The 15,576-nt window shown below is 48.4% G+C and overlaps 1 protein-coding gene across 1 annotated transcript in view; it reads right to left on the reverse strand.

Moving 5' to 3' along the window:
* Positions 1-573: 573 nt before the first annotated feature.
* The window catches only part of PTPRK (protein tyrosine phosphatase receptor type K), a 426,155-nt gene continuing 411,152 nt past the window's right edge, over positions 574-15,576 (reverse strand). Inside the window, exons 30-34 of the mRNA XM_054393013.1 lie at positions 13,711-13,842; positions 12,980-13,105; positions 8,112-8,275; positions 6,137-6,272; positions 574-627 (exon numbers count right to left, since the gene is read on the reverse strand). Of these exons, the coding sequence (XP_054248988.1) occupies positions 574-627; positions 6,137-6,272; positions 8,112-8,275; positions 12,980-13,105; positions 13,711-13,842 (612 nt within the window). The remainder of the gene's footprint in view (positions 628-6,136; positions 6,273-8,111; positions 8,276-12,979; positions 13,106-13,710; positions 13,843-15,576) is intronic.

Below are 15,576 nucleotides of genomic sequence, written 5' to 3' on the forward strand. Positions count from 1 at the left end.
AACCTTGATAGCATTTTGCACTCTTATTGTACTTGAACGCTGTAGGGAAAGATTTAAAACAAAACAAAGCAAAACAAAACAAACAAACAAAAACCCCAAACAAAAACCAAACAACAAAACAAAAACAACAAAAACAACGAAAAAAATAAAAGAGAAGAAAAATGAGATTGGAAATACTGATAACATGCAACAGGTTGTCACTTGACAGTGATGGAGAGAAGGCTGCAGCTACAAACACGGAGGAAGTCCTAATTTGCCCAAATCTCTTCTGACTCTGCTCTTCATTAAATATTTTTTTTTGGATGGTGGTGGTGGTGGTGTTTGTTGTGGCACTAAATGCTGATACTGTATACAAGCATAGAAACAGATTGAGTTCTTTTATTCAGATACACAACTTCATAAGAAAAATACTTTGCATTTTAAAATTTCAAATCCCTCCCACCCCTACCCCCAGCCCCTACCCCTTTTTTTCCTCCCCAACCCCTAAAATCTTTCTTCACAGGATCAGGAACTGTTGTCAAAACAGCATATTCAGACTCAGCTGTTTGGTGAACTTGGTCACATCCATTCCAGCTAAGAGGATTCCAAGTACTCCAGTGCAACGTCGTAGCAGAAGCGGTACTGCTCCTTTAAGGAGGGAAACAAAAGAGGCAAAGAGAAGAAGGTAAATTAAGATTCTAAAGCATTAAGATCATGGAATTGCTTTGGTTGGAAATACTGAAACGTGTGGCAGCAGGATCTACAAACAAAGAACAAGGCTCTGCTAAGCTACTGTGCAATTTGAACTTCAAGCCTGACGTGCCTGTGGTTTCTTTTACATGCCTGGGGGTTCTTCTCTTCATTTAATTGTTTTCTCCCTGCTTTACAAATATTTCACAGAATCACAGAGTGTTAGGGGCTGGAAGGGACCTCAAGAGCTCATCCAGTCCAACCCCCCTGCCAGAGCAGGAGCACCTAGAGCATGTCACACAGGAACACAGCCAGGTGGAGTTTGAATATCTCCAGAGAAGGAAACTCCACAACCCCCCTGGGCAGCCTGTTCCAGGACTCTGTCACCCTCACAGGGAAAAAAATCTCCTCCTGTTTCCATGGAACTTCCTCTGGCTCAGCTTCCACCACTGCCCCTTGTGCTGGCATTGGGCATCACCCAGCAGAGCCTGGCTCCAGCCTGGCACTCACCCTGCACATCTTTATCAACAGCAATGAGGTCACCTCTCAGCTCCCTCAGTCTCTCCAAGCTACAGAGCCCTCAGCTCCCTCAGGCTCTCCTCATAAGGAAGATGTTCCACTCCATCATTTTTGTGGCTCTGCACTGGACTCTCTCAAGCAGTTCCCTGAGGTCCTTCTTGACCTGAGTGGCTCAGACCTGGACACAGTACTCCAGCTGTGGCCTCACCAAGGCATTCAGCACCAGCTCTGATTTAAAAACTCACCTCAGCCAGTGAACTGGGAAAGTGCCTGCCTGGAATGCAGTGATTTGCTGCTCTGAGCTGGTTTATCAAACATGAGGAGCTCTCCTATCAGTCAGAGCACTCTTGCAGTGAAAGCACCTCGACTCTGATCTGTTTCTGCTTCAGTTAGCTGATGCTGAGCAGTTACTCAGTGCCTGCTGCTTGGACAGCATGGGAACACCCAGATAGGACACAAAGCTGCACACAAGTGTTGTTATCAAGTGAGCAGATGCACATTGGAAAGAGAAATCAAAGCCCCAAATGCCATCATAGTTAGTGGTTCTCCTTAGCAAGGCTGCTGTTAAGAGCTGAGACTTGGACCCTCAACAAGTTTGCAGCTGACACCAAGCTAAGTGGTAAGGCCGATAGGACTGAAAGGAGGGAATGACATACAGAGGGACCTGGACAGGCTGGAAAGGTGAGACCAGAGAACTTCATGAGGTTCAATAAGGTGAAGTGCAAGGTCCTGCACCTGGGACAGAGCAAACCTCAATATCAATCCAGGCTGGGGAATGATGAGATTGAGAGCAGCCCTGCAGAAAAGAACTTGGGGGTGCTGGTGGGTGGGAAGCTGGACAGGAGCCAGCACTGGGCACTGGCAGCACAGAAGGCCAGTGGCAGCCTGGGCTGCATCCAGAGCAGTGTAGCCAGAGATAGAGAGAGGAGATCCTGCCCCTCTGCTTTGCTCTGGGGAGACCTCACCTGCAGTGCTGTGTTCAGCTCTGGGGCCCTCAGCACAGGAAGGACATGGACCTGAAGGAGTGGGTCCAGAGCAGGTCCACAATGATCACAGAGGCTGGGATGGGATAAGGATGGGATGAAAGAGCTGGGGCTGTTCAGACTTGAGGAGGGAAGGCTCTGGGGAGACCTTAGAGCAGCCCCCCAGTACCTGAAGGGGGCTACAGGAAGTCTTGGGAGGGACTTCATAGAAAAGCTTGGAATGACAGGATGAGGGACAATGGTTTGAAACTGGAGCAGGGGAGATACAACTCGGACAGCAGGAAGTTCTTTACTATGAGATTGGTGAAATACTGGAAGAGGTTGCCCAGGGATGTGGTTGACAGCTCATCACTGGAGCCATTCATGGTCAGGCTCGATGGGGTTCTGAGCAACCTGATCTAATTGGGGATGTCCCTGCTGACTGCAGGGGGTTTGGACAAGATGACCTTTGAGGGTCCCTTCCAACCTGATGAATTCTGTGATTCTGTGAGAGGAAGGAGGGAGAGGGAAGGAGAGAAAGCAAGGCAATGAATTCCATCTCTGTTGTCCTCATGCCCTAACCAAACAAATCTGCCTTTGTGATTTATTTGTTTGCAGAGGAAGCTGGCATGATCCACGAGCAGGAAGTGGTGAGGCTATCTTCAAGGCTTTACTGCACTCCTTGTTTCTGTTATCTGATCATGTTGCTGAATGTAGGGCACATGACAGGGTTACATATTGTTCTTCCTGGTTTGTTTGCTAACTACTGACTCAATAGCTGCCACTGCTGCTCAAGGGCTGTGAATAAAAACCCTTTCTGCTGCGTGCAGAAACACCAAACTATGGGAATTCAGCAACTGGAGGTTAAAGCTACACTGGGATTGAGGACTGCTTTGAAAGGAAAGATAAGCTTACACACCACTTATCAGAAACACACACAATCTACCTTGGCCTCCCTTTACAGTGACACAAGTCATTTTCCATGTGATCTGACCTCTTTTCTTCACAGCAGTGAACTGAAATCCAGGCAGCAGTGCTCTGTGTTGTGTCTCAGAGGTCTATGGCACAGCAAACTGCTAATTACTTATGGCAAAATAAGCAAAACACCCAGCCCAGTGCTGCTGCTGTCCAGGGTGTGCTGGCAGCTGTCATGTCTGTACTGGCAAGTGGGGCAAGTGGTGCACAATAATTAAGCAAATCATAGATTCATAGAAGAGACCTTAAAGATCACCCAGTTCCAACCCCACTGCAGTCAGCAGGGACAACTCCCATCAGCCCAGGTTGCTCAAAGTCTCATTCAACCTGGCCTTGAACACCTCCAGAGACAGGGCACCCACAACCTCCCTGGGCAACCTGTTCTAGTGTCTCACCACCCTCACTGGCAAGGATTTATTTCTTCCTAATTTCCAGTCTCAGTCTCCACTCTTCCAGCTCAAAGCCATTGTCCCTTGTCCTATCACTCTCAGCCCTTGTCAGAAGTCCCTCCCCAGCTCTCCTGTAGCCCCCTTCAGGTACTGGAAGGCTGCTCTAAGGTCCTCCTGGAGCCTTCTCTTCTCCAGGCTGAACAGCCCCAAGCCTCCCAGCCTGTCCCCATAGGAGAGTGCTCCAGCCTTTTGATCATTTTTGTGCCCTCCTCTGGACCTACTCTAACAGCTCCATTTCCCTCTTGTGCTGGGGGCCCCAGAACTGGAGGCAGTGTTGCAGGTGGGGTCTGAGCAGAGCAGAGCAGAGGGGCAGAATCCCCTCCCTGTGCTGCTGCTCTCCCTGCTCTGGATGCAGCTCAGCACACAGCTGCCTGCTGGGCTGCCAGGAACCATTGCTGGCTCCTGGGGAGTTTGTCACCAACTGCCACCCTCAAGCCCTTCTCCTCAAGACTGATCTTAAGCCATTCCTCACCCAGCCTGGATCTGTGCTCAGAATCAAGCACAACCAATCAGAGAAGCTACTTGATACTAAGCAGACACTGGCACCTGGCAAAAAAGGGCAATATGGGAAGAGGCAGCTCCAGCCATTTTGCAGGTTCAGGAGGTCAGAAGCAATTTTCACTATTCATAAACTGCAAAACGTTTTTAATGTCACTTGGCATCCCTGAGTTTTATGCTGCAGGCAGCCATCTGGCTGCAAAGTGACACTGGCAGAGTGAGAGTCAAATGGCAGAGCCTCCCAAACAGTGTCTAACCTGCCTTCACAGACACTTAGAGGAAGCAAAAGAAATCCACTGGGGAGAATTTTTGTTGACGATTTTCTCCAGTGGTCAGTGTTTGTGAGTGAAGGACAAGCACTCAGTCTGTACACAGAAAGAGTCACCTGAGGAAGGAGCTGGGTTTTGGTGAGCTCTGGCAGGGTACACACAACCATTCAGTGCTGTGGGGTTTTGCCCAGCCAGCCTCACATTGCTGACAGGAGTTCATCACTCCTAGTGTTTACTATTTAGGTCACCATTTGGATGTGGTGATCCTAGAGGTCCTTTCAGAATCAAAACAAATTCTGTGATTCTCTGTCTTCGTTTCATAGAATCATAGAATGGTTTGGGTTGGAAGGGACCTCCAAAGATCACCTAATCCAATCCCCTCTGCAGTCAGCAGAGACATCCTCAACTAGATCAGGCTGCCCAGAGCCCTGTTGAGCCTCACCCTGAATATCTCCAAGCATGGGGCCTCAACTACTTCTCAGGGCAACCTGTTTCACTGTTCTCCCACCCTCATGGTGCAGAACTTGTTCTTCACATCCAATCTAAATCTGCTCTTCTCTAGTTTGAAACCATTGTCCCTTATCCTATCACTGCAGGCCTTTGTAAACAGTCTCTCTCCATCCTTCTCCTAGGTTCCCTTCAGGTATTAGAAGGTCATTATTTAAACCTACTAGATCCAATTTTTTGCTTTTAAAGTTTCAAGGTATCATTCTGCCCGCTACAAATCTGAGTATCAAACATCACCATTATTCATAGAACCACAGAATTGTTTCAGCTGGAAAAGACCTTTCAGATCATCAAATCCATTCTCTACCTTGGTATTCAGCACCACATCTCTGTGCCTTTTAAGTACTGCTTCCAAAGCAGTAATTGTTAAGAAGCAAAATGTTCACAGCTCCAGCTACTAATCTGGACTTTACATCTGATCATTATGAAGAAGACCTGCCTTGCTCTGCAAAATTTCAAGACAGTGTATCTGAGCACAGCACACTGCAACATCACTACAAGAAAGATATCAATGTGCTGGAGCAGGTCCAGAGAAGGACAACAAAGCTGCTAAAAAGCCTAAAGAACAGGACTGGTGAGGGAACTGGGGGTGTTTAAACTGGAGGAGGCTGAGGGGAGACCTCATTGCTCCCTGAGAGGAGGTTACAGTGAGGTGGGGGTAGGATGAGGTGATAGAAGGAGAGGAAATGGCCTGAACTTGTGCCAGGGGAGGCTTAGGTTGGAGATCAGGAAAACTTTCTTTTCTGGGATTGGAACAGGCTGCCCAGGGAGGTGGTGGAGTCCCCATCCCTGGAGGTGTTCAAGAAACCTGTAGCCATGGCATTTTGGGCCATGGTTTAATGGCCATGGAGGTGTTGGGTTGATGGTTGGACTGGATGATCTTAGAGGGCTTTTCCAACCATAACAATCCTATGCTACCATGGTTCTCTTCAAAGAGAGCAGGTTACTGTAGGAGATTAAAGTGCATCCTGTCAACTGAGAATATTTTCTGTGAAAAGCATCATGATACAACTACCAAATCAGTGTCAGTGATGACCAGGATGCTGCTCTGTGTGCACACCTGACAGATTTCCACCACAGGATGTAACATTTGCCAGTCTCATGCTCACACCACGACCAGCCTCTGCCCACTCTTCTCGACCAGGGGAGTCCAAGACCCAAACCCCATATCCCTTTCTTCTTGTGGTCCAAAATCAGTGTTGTGAGCACAGGAGTGAGAATGCAGCTCCCTCCAGAGAGCCTGTGGCTCCACAGTTGTTTGCAGCACCCCTGAGGAGCTGGTGCTTACCGGAGTTTCTACCATGTTGGGTTTGCTGTTCCGCAAAGTCTTCACGGCGTGGAAAACGTCCACCACGTTCTGCCTTTTCACCATCTCAACCACAATGCCAATGGCACAGAACATCCCACTGCGGCCACCACCATTCCTGTGTGCAAGGGAGAGAGCTGGTTACATGTCATAGCTGCCTGCAAGAGCATCCAGAATACATTTCTGCTCTTGCAGCTCTTTGTGTGATCCCTGAGTCCCAACGGGAGGCTTGAGCGATCTCCTGGCAGCTCCAGCCAGTTTGAGTCACAGAATTGTCAGGGTTGGAAGGGACCTCAAGGATCATCCAGTTCCAACCCCCCTGCCATGGGCAGGGACACCTCACACTACAGCAGGTTGCTAACAGCCACATCCAGCCTGGCTGCAAAAACCTCCAGGGATGAGGCTTCCACCACCTCCCTAGGCAACCTGTGCTAGTGTCTTACCACCCACTTGGAGAAGAACTTCTTCCTAACCCTCCCCTCCTCTAGCTTGAATCCATTCCCCCCAGTCCTATCACTCCCTGACACCCTCCCAAAAGGTCCCTCCCCAGCTTTCTTGCAGCCCTCTTAAGATACTAGAAGGCCACAAGAAGGTCTCCTCAGAGCCTTCTATTCTCCAGACTGCACGACCCCAACTCTCTCAGTCTGTCTCCAGAGCAGAGCAGCTCCAGCCCTCTGCTCATCCTCATGGCCCTCCTCTGCACCTCCAGATCCTTCCTGTAATAGAACTGGATGCAGTACTCCAGGTGTGGTCTCAGCAGAGCAGAGGAGGAGAATCACCTCCCTGGCCCTGCTGGCTATGCTTCTCTTGCTGCAGCCCAGGCTCTGCTTGGCTCTCTGGGCTGCAAGTGCACACTGAAATATTTGCTGCTTTTGACCTTCCTCCCCATTACTTCTTTTGAATTGTGCCCTTACAGCCCACTATACCTCCCTGCCAGATATACCCCAATTTCTATAGGCATAAGAAATAAAAACCTAAGTTTGATGGCAGGTACAACACTTTCCATTTAGTTCTGGGAAGAGACTCACTTAAATTACCTGGTGGTGTGAGGATTATCGAGGCAGAGTAATGTCAAGGCATTGCTCATTCAGTATCTTGGTGACCCTTTGGGGACACTCCTGAACTATTTTAACCTTCATTTCAAAGAATTTAAGGTGGGTACTACTTCTTAAATTTAAATTAGCCAGAAGGGTTCCATGGATAAGGACGGATGGGCAGAAAGGAGCCACAGGGTAACTGTGAACATTTAAACAGAAGCCTTTTTTTTTTTTTTCTTAAAGGGAATAACTCAATTTCTAAGTTTTAAACTTTGTACTTAAATAAGATGAGAGAGAGATTGGTCATTGGCTGCTTATGGAAAGAAAAAAACTTCCTTTTCAAGTCCCCGAGACCAGCTCCCATTTAAATATCAGTCTCAGGCAAGCAGCTAGTGGTCTTGTAAAACCAACAAGTTTTAGGATCACTGGAGTGTATTACAGAACTTTCCTCTGATTTCATATGTCTACAGATTTCAGTCTAAAACTCTCAAATAAAATAGAAGTAGGTCTTGTGGAAAAAATGCAACACACAATATGCAAGAGACACAAAAAAGATCCACTTTGGCACTCAGCATAAAATATTTCCCCACCGAGACCATCCAGAAATGGATCTGTACACATTTTGTACCCGAAAAGGATGCTGTTGTGTACAGAAGCAGACAACATCCCTCACATCCAAAACACTCATTCCCAAGGTACCTTCACCTGACAGACAAGTCTGAAAGTGGATGAAATGCCAACATACAGGAGCAGTGATAGTCTTTTTTGTTGCTATTTTTTGTTTGTTTAACAAGAGAACCAAAGGCATGTGCAGAAGTCATAAGACTACTGTTAGGACTTAGACCAAGAACTGCTTTGGAAGCACTCATCTGAAGAGCAGCCCAGTCAAACCCAGGGGACTTTCTTTCCCAGTTACTCACAGGCAGTGGATGATGGTCCTCCCCTCCCCTTCTTCACATTCCTCTTGCCATTTTTCAACCTGGAGAATCAACTTCAAGAAGGATCTCTTGGAAGCTGGAACATCTCTGTGAGAAGCCCATCCCAAATACTGGAATTGTTGCACCATCAGATAGCCCTCTTGTGGCTGAAGGAAACCAAAGAGCTTTAGGTCAATATGGCATCTTTACATACAATCACAGAAACATTCAGGTGGGAAAGGACCCTCAGGATCACCAAGTCCAACCATTAAACCCTACTCTACCAGGTTCACCCCTACACCTTGTAGAGCACCACATCCAAACCACTTTAAACACATCCAGGCTTGGTGACTCCACCACATCCCTGGGCAGCTCATTCCAATCCCTGACCACTATTTCCATGTATTTTTTTTTCCTAATGTCCAGTCTAATCTTGCCCAGTCACAGCTTGAGGCTGTTCTATCACTAATTGTGATATCACTTGTTCTATCACTAATTACCTTGGGAAAAGACCAACTTCTCCACAACCTCCTTCCAGGTAGTTGTAGGCAGCAATGAGGTCTCCCCTCAGCCTCCTGTTTTTCCAACTAACCATCCCCAGCTCCTTCAGTTGCTCTTCATAAGATTTATTCTCCATGGTTTGGGTTGGAAGGCACCTTAAAGATCTTCTACTTCCAACCCCCCTGCCACAGGCAGGGACACCTCCCTCTAGACCAGGTTGCTCCAGGCTTCATCCAACCTGGCCTTGACATCATGGATGAGAACATCCAAACTATAAAACATGAAACCTGACTGTTTACATTATGGATTCCAACATGTACATGCATTACATGGTAGGGTCTCCAAGAATTCCTACACTTGAACTCAAGGAAGATGTCAAAAAAAAAAAAAGGGGGGGGGGGAATTTCCCTAAATTCTGTGTGGCAAAGGTTTCCATCCTTAACATCAACAAGCAATTAAATTCTCAGACTCAGAGAAAAAAAGCAACTTTCTTTAGGCTCCCATGCATGACCTGACCCCACAGTACAGCTAAACACCAAGTAATGCTGGTGCACAGATGCATCTATTTCCCTTTTTTGCCAGACTGGGATAACCATGAAAGCCTTGCTGCTAGATGCTACACAGGGAGAGCTTTGAAGAAAGAATTAGACTGGCACTAGAAAGGCCTCAATAATTAGAAGAATAAATAGTCTGTTCAGTTTCTTGGAGCTGAAGAAGATGAAAAGGAGTAGGGATGTGGATTTCAGAACAGGAAATACAGAGCAGAGATATTTTTTTTAGAGAGAAGATGTAAAGGAAAAAAAGACCATGGCAGAAAGGAGTGGAAAATCAAACCACCTTAAAAATAAGTAAAAAGTGAAAAAAGAAGAAATTAACCAAAAGGGGGGGGGAAGAGGAAGTCTCAAAACACCACCACAAAAAGTGCCATGGTGTGGTATGTACCAGGGTGCCTACACTTTAATTTCCTGTAGTTTCCAAACAAGGTATGAAGAGCTGAAAATGTTTTCCTTTTCTCTGAATAGGAGCCAAATACAAGTTTGCATGAAACACTGGCTCCGCACAAACTGATTTCTGCACTTTGAAAAATTAAACTGTGGCTAAAACCAAAGGAAAAAAAAACAAAGCAACTATCTCTGTACACACAGTGCTCAGCTCTCTTCACAGCTTTTCTTCAACAGCAGAAAAAGTTAAATATATTCCTCCAAATACAGAATCAGAGTCACTAAGGCTGGAAAAGGCCTCTGAGATCATCAGGTCCCAACACCTCCACGTCCTGACATGCCACAGCTACTCATTTTTTGACCACCTCAGGGGATGATGACTCCACCACTTCCCTGGACAGCTTGTTAGGACCTCAGCTTTAACCCAGCCCTTAAAAAGTGAAGTTTGCAATTTTCATGTAGACTTCTCCTTTCTGCTGACTACTGAGTATTGGTGGTGTGTAAGGTCAGTGTTGGATGAAAGTTACAAAGCAGTAACAGTAAGTGAAACAGGGATTGATGGCTAACTCTACATGCAAGGGTGGCACAGGCATCTGTAAATTTTTCTGTGTAAAGGCAAAAAATAAGTGATTCATGGAGGTGAGGTAAAGGAGGAGACACTGTGAGGTGGACAGGGTTTGAGAAGATGCTGTGACAGCACGAAACACCACAGCACAGCAAAAAGAGAAGATGCTGGAAGGTGTGAAAGAGTCCACAAGAATATAGGACTTGGACTGCTGCTGAAGTGGAGAAAAAGATGCTAAATGCACAGCACTGCAGAAGCCTTCAGAAGCAGAGGAGCTTTCAGAGGTTTCTCACACCCTGCTTTGCAGGATGCCACTATCCTCCTTTTCTGTTGTGGTTCTCACATTCAGGTTGAGAAGGTGCTGGTTGCACAACCAGCATCAGTGCTCCTGCTCTTGATTCAGCACAGGAAACATCCCCCAGAAGTTACTGAGTTAAATACCTGTCACTGTAACTAGCTTACAGACAGGGATGTTTCATTCACTGCACACAAAGCATACAGAATACACATCCTCTGCTCACATGGACTTCACATTGCTCACACAGGTTCACATTAGCTTATTGTGTGGACCCACAAGCAGCTTTTCCTGGCCTGCCTGAGGGGTCCAGAGCTGCAGTGCAGGATGAGAGGGTGTAGTGAAGTAATGAGTGTGGGAAAGAGAAGTGGGGAGCATCAGTACACGGCCTTTGCACCAAAGCTGTTCTTCATGACACTGTCCTGGGGAAATATGACATTCTAGCTACACGTTTTAGAGACCCTTAGACATTATCTGAAGCAGCTTATGCTGTGGTGCTGTTTTCAGTTCCATTCTCAGGGGGATTTCCAGAGCTACAAGTCAATCCACACATAATCTCTGGGAAAAACTGGAATCACCTATTCTTTGGGGTCAGAGTGGCTGAAGAGCAGCCAGGTGGAAAGGGACCTGGGGGTACTGGTTGACAGCCGCCTGAACATGAGCCAGCAGTGTGCCCAGGTGGCCAAGAGAGCCAATGGCATCCTGGCCTGCATCAGGAATAGTCTGGCCAGCAGGAGCAGGGAGGTCATTGTACCCCTGTACACAGCACTGGTTAGGCCACACCTTGAGTACTGTGTCCAGTTCTGGGCCCCTCAGTTTAGGAAAGATGTTGAATTGCTGGAACATGTCCAGAGAAGGGCAACGAGGCTGGTGAGCCCTATGAGGAGAGGCTGAGGGAGCTGGGACTGTTTAGCCTGGAGAAGAGGAGGCTCAGGGGAGACCTCATTGCTGTCTACAACTACCTGAAGGGAGGTTGTAGCCAGGAGGGGTTTGGTCTCTTCTCCCAGGCAACCAGCACCAGAACAAGAGGACACAGTCTCAAGCTGCACCAGGGGAGGTTTAGGCTGGAGGTGAGGAGAAAGTTCTTCACAGAGAGAGTGGTTGGCCATTGGAATGGGCTGCCCAGGGAGGTGGTGGAGTCACCATCCCTGGAGGTGTTCAAGAGGGGATTGGACGTGGCACTTGGTGCCATGGTTTAGATAGGCATGAGGTGTAGGGTGGCAGGTTGGACTCGATGATCCTTGAGGTCTCTTCCAACCTTCTTGATTCTTGATTCTTGATTCTTAAACTACTCCCATTCTTGCTGTAATGAATGAAGATGAGGAAAAGAAAAAAAGGATTTCTGCTTTATAAGAAATCACAGAATCACAGAATGGTGGGGGTTGGAAGGAACCTCTAGAGATCATCTAGTCCAACCCACCTGAGAAGCAAAGGTTCACCTACATCAAGCTGCACAGGAATGTGTCCAGGTAGGTTATGAAAGTCTCCAGAGAATAAGACTCCACAACCTCTCTGGGACCCTCAAAGTTTTTCCTTAAGTTCAAGTGAACCCTCCTGTGCTGTAGTCCTGCTCCTCAGGGAGAACACCCCAGAGCAACAGCCCTTCCCAAGCTGCTAGAGAAAATGACTAGAGATCAGTACTAAGTAGCGATGCTTGACTGATTTCTTCTGGATGATGTCTTAAGAATTACTATTATTCAAAGCCTACTGAGTGTGATTTCTTCTGGATGATGTCTTAAGGAACATAGAATCATAGAATCAGTCAGGGTTGGAAGGGACCACAAGGATCATCCAGTTCCAACCCCCCTGCCATGGACAGGGACACCTCACACTACATCAGGCTGGCCAGAGCCTCATCCAGCCTGGCCTTAAACACCTCCAGGGATGGGGCCTCAACCACCTCCCTGGACAACCCATTCCAGGCTCTCACCACTCTCATGGGGAAGAACTTCTTCCTCATGTCCAGCCTGAATCTCCCCACTTCCAGCTTTATTCCATTCCTCCCAGTCCTGTCACTACCTGAGATCCTAAAAAGTCCCTCCCCAGCTTTCTTGGAGCCCCCTTCAGATACTGGTAGGCCACAAGAAGGTCACCTCAGAGCCTTCTCTTCTCCAGACTGAACAACCCCAACTCTTTCAGTCTCTCCTCATAGGAGAGGTGCTCCAGCCCTCTGCTCATCCTTGTGGCCCTTCTCTGGACACCTTCCAGCATGTCCAGATCCTTCTTGTAATAGGGGCTCCAGAACTGGACACAGTACTCCAGGTGGGGTCTCAGCAGAGTGGAGCAGAGGGCGAGAATCACCTCCCTTGACCTGCTGGCCACACTTCTCCTGATGCAGCCCAGGCTCTGCTTGGCTTTCTGGGCTGCAAGTGCTCACTGACAGCTCATGTTGAGCTTCTCCTTCCCCAGCACCCCCAAGTCCCTCTCCTCAAGGCTGCTCTCCAGCCAGTCCCTGCCCAGCCTGGATTTGTGCTGGGGATTGCATGAGTGCTTTGCTCTCGTTGTTCAGAGCCCAGTGAGTGCACAGAGGCTCCCCTTCCCTGTGGCACCCCGCCGTGTCCACACTTACTCTGGTGAGGTTGCATATCCTGAAGATGCGGTTGATGACGTCGCAGTCCATGGAGCAGGACATGCACTCCACCTGGATGGGGCCGTAGCGCAGGATCCCCTCCTCGGGCCAGTACTGGGGGCAGCCCTGCCGGAGCAGAACAGGCAGCACTGAGCAGCCACAGCCTGGGTGCTGCCCTGTTCCGCTGCAGGCAGTTCACTGAAGCTCTCCCGAGTGACCAGCGTTGATTAGCACATCCTCCCAGGCTTGTTTGGGTTGGAAAAGCCCTCGAAGGTCATCCAGTCCAACTGTCAGCCCAGCATCACCATGGCCATTAAACCACCTCCCACCCTGCCATGTCTACATGCTCCATAGACTGGTTCAGGCTAGAAGGGACCTCCGAAGCTCATCCAGTCTGAGCTCCCCACAGTCAGCAGGGACATCCCCAACTAGATCAGGCTGCCCAGGGCCTCGTTAGGGATTTCTTGAACACTTCCAAGGATGGTGACTCCACCACCCCCCTGTCCCAATCTCTGACCACTCTTACAGCAAAGAAATTTTTTCCTCACCTCCAACCTAACCCTCCCCTGGCACAACTTCAGGCCATTTCCTCTCCTTCTATCAACTGATACCAGAGCTAAAGCAGAGAACAGCTGTAAAGTCACTGCACTGCTCCACGTTGTGAGCACACAGTGCATCCAAAGGGATTCCAGCACGTGATGGTACACAGAAAACTTGAGCCCCAAACCAACCTGTGCCAAGTCGACTTCATTTAGCATCACCAGAGAAGTGCAGCCATAGTCATAGACTAATCTCCAGAAGTCTTTCACAGTGTTTGGTAACGGATGTTGTGTGACAATAAATGCTGCTGGCTGCCTGTAGCTCTGCAAAGGCAAAGCATTGTATTAGCACCAGTGCAGAAAGGGCTTAATCACTTCCATTCCCACACTGCAACAGAAAAAAACATCCCAGCAGAACAAAGCTGCCACAGCAATCACCACGGATTTCACCAAAGCTGAGGTCAAAAGTACATTAGGGAATGCAGCAAGAACAAAGAGGTTGCTCTGCTCAGGTCTGCCTTCTGTTTTGTTACAGGCCAGGCCCTGTTTCAGTTCAGAGGTGGAGAGGCAGCTCAGCTGTGCAGGAGGCAGTCTAGATGTGCACAAAGCAGATCAGAATGTGCACACTCCTCAGGGCTCTGCTAAGCTCAGGCAGCTCTGCTCTCCAGGTACTGTGCCCAGGAGACCAAGAAGGAAAGCTCCCCATGCTGCAGAGAAGAGTGCAGAGGTCTCAGAAGGCCACCCCATCCACAGCAGGTTACATGTGAGCTCTGTGATACAACTGGAGACTAAGCTAGATCCCAGATTCTGGTTAGGTGTCACAGGGTCACCCACAGACTGACTCTCAGGATTACTGGGCCCCATTTCCAGCAGAAAGCAGAAGTTAAGCAGCAAAATGCAGCTACCTCCTGTCATGACAGCAGATTCCATTTTCCTTATGCTGCATTACACACAACTGCAAATGAGCATTTCCAGCCTTGCCTGGGTTAGTTGGGATGCAGCTGGTAGCAGAGGGGCTAGTTCCCTGCAGCACGGGTACTACCAGCAGCAGGCAGAAGAGGAGAGAGCAGGAGTTTTTTTCTGGTAAGTAATTTGCAGCAATGGAGGGAAGAGTTCTGCAGCGAAGGAATACAGATTCTCAAGGAAGCACCAGCAGGTTAATATGAGAAACTGTAAGATGGTGAATATTCTTGTAGGTGGGTAAGATTGTGAGTCACCAACCGGAACATGAAGTGCTGGGACTGCTGCGTGCAAGGCAGAGATCCCCGTGTTTAGCACCCATGCTGGTACCACACACAGCTTGGCTGGTTTTTTTACTGCAGTAAGTAAATTAAGCTCGGAGAAAGACCTGGCAGGGAAGCTAAGCCACTTTTGGTATGGAAGGTTGCTTGTTTAAAGGCTGATATGATGGATATCTTCATGTGCAATCATACACAGAATGGGAGGGGGTGGAACAGAGCTCTGAAAATCATTCAGTCCAATCCTTCTGCCAAAGCAGGATCACCTAGAGCAGGTCACACAGGTGGATTTTGAACATCTCCAGAGATGGAGACTCCACCACCTCTTTGGGCAGCCTCGTCCAGGGCTCCATCATCCTTAAATTGAATAAGTTCCTCCTCATGTTTGGATGGAACTTCTTGTGGCAGTTTAGGCTGGGTGCCCCCTGCCACTGCCACATAAATTACACATCTGGTGTCCTGGGTGCCCACCCAATAGGGGTGGACACAGGAAACGGCGTATTTCTACCCATAAATCCTGTGCCCTATAAATCCATCTGCAAAGTCATTATCTTTCTCTTTCTTCCCTCTCTGCTCCCATGGGAGATGCTCTCTTTTATCGGGTAATGCCGGGGGAGTATCCTCAAGACCACTTAGGCCTGTCTAGGCCTAATGCCAGGAGGAGAATGGAGGGGGTGGGCAGTCTCAGACCTGGCCAGCCTGAGACTTGCCTAGCAGTGGGAGGGGGGGGGGGGGGGGAAGAAAGAGCCCTGGGGGTTTTCGGTAGACCCTCAGGTGGGAGGAAGGGAGGATTGGGAAGCCTTTGGGAATTCTGTGAGGG

Source organism: Indicator indicator, chromosome 27 (assembly GCF_027791375.1).
Source record: "Indicator indicator isolate 239-I01 chromosome 27, UM_Iind_1.1, whole genome shotgun sequence".
NCBI classification, from domain to species: Eukaryota; Metazoa; Chordata; class Aves; order Piciformes; family Indicatoridae; genus Indicator; species Indicator indicator.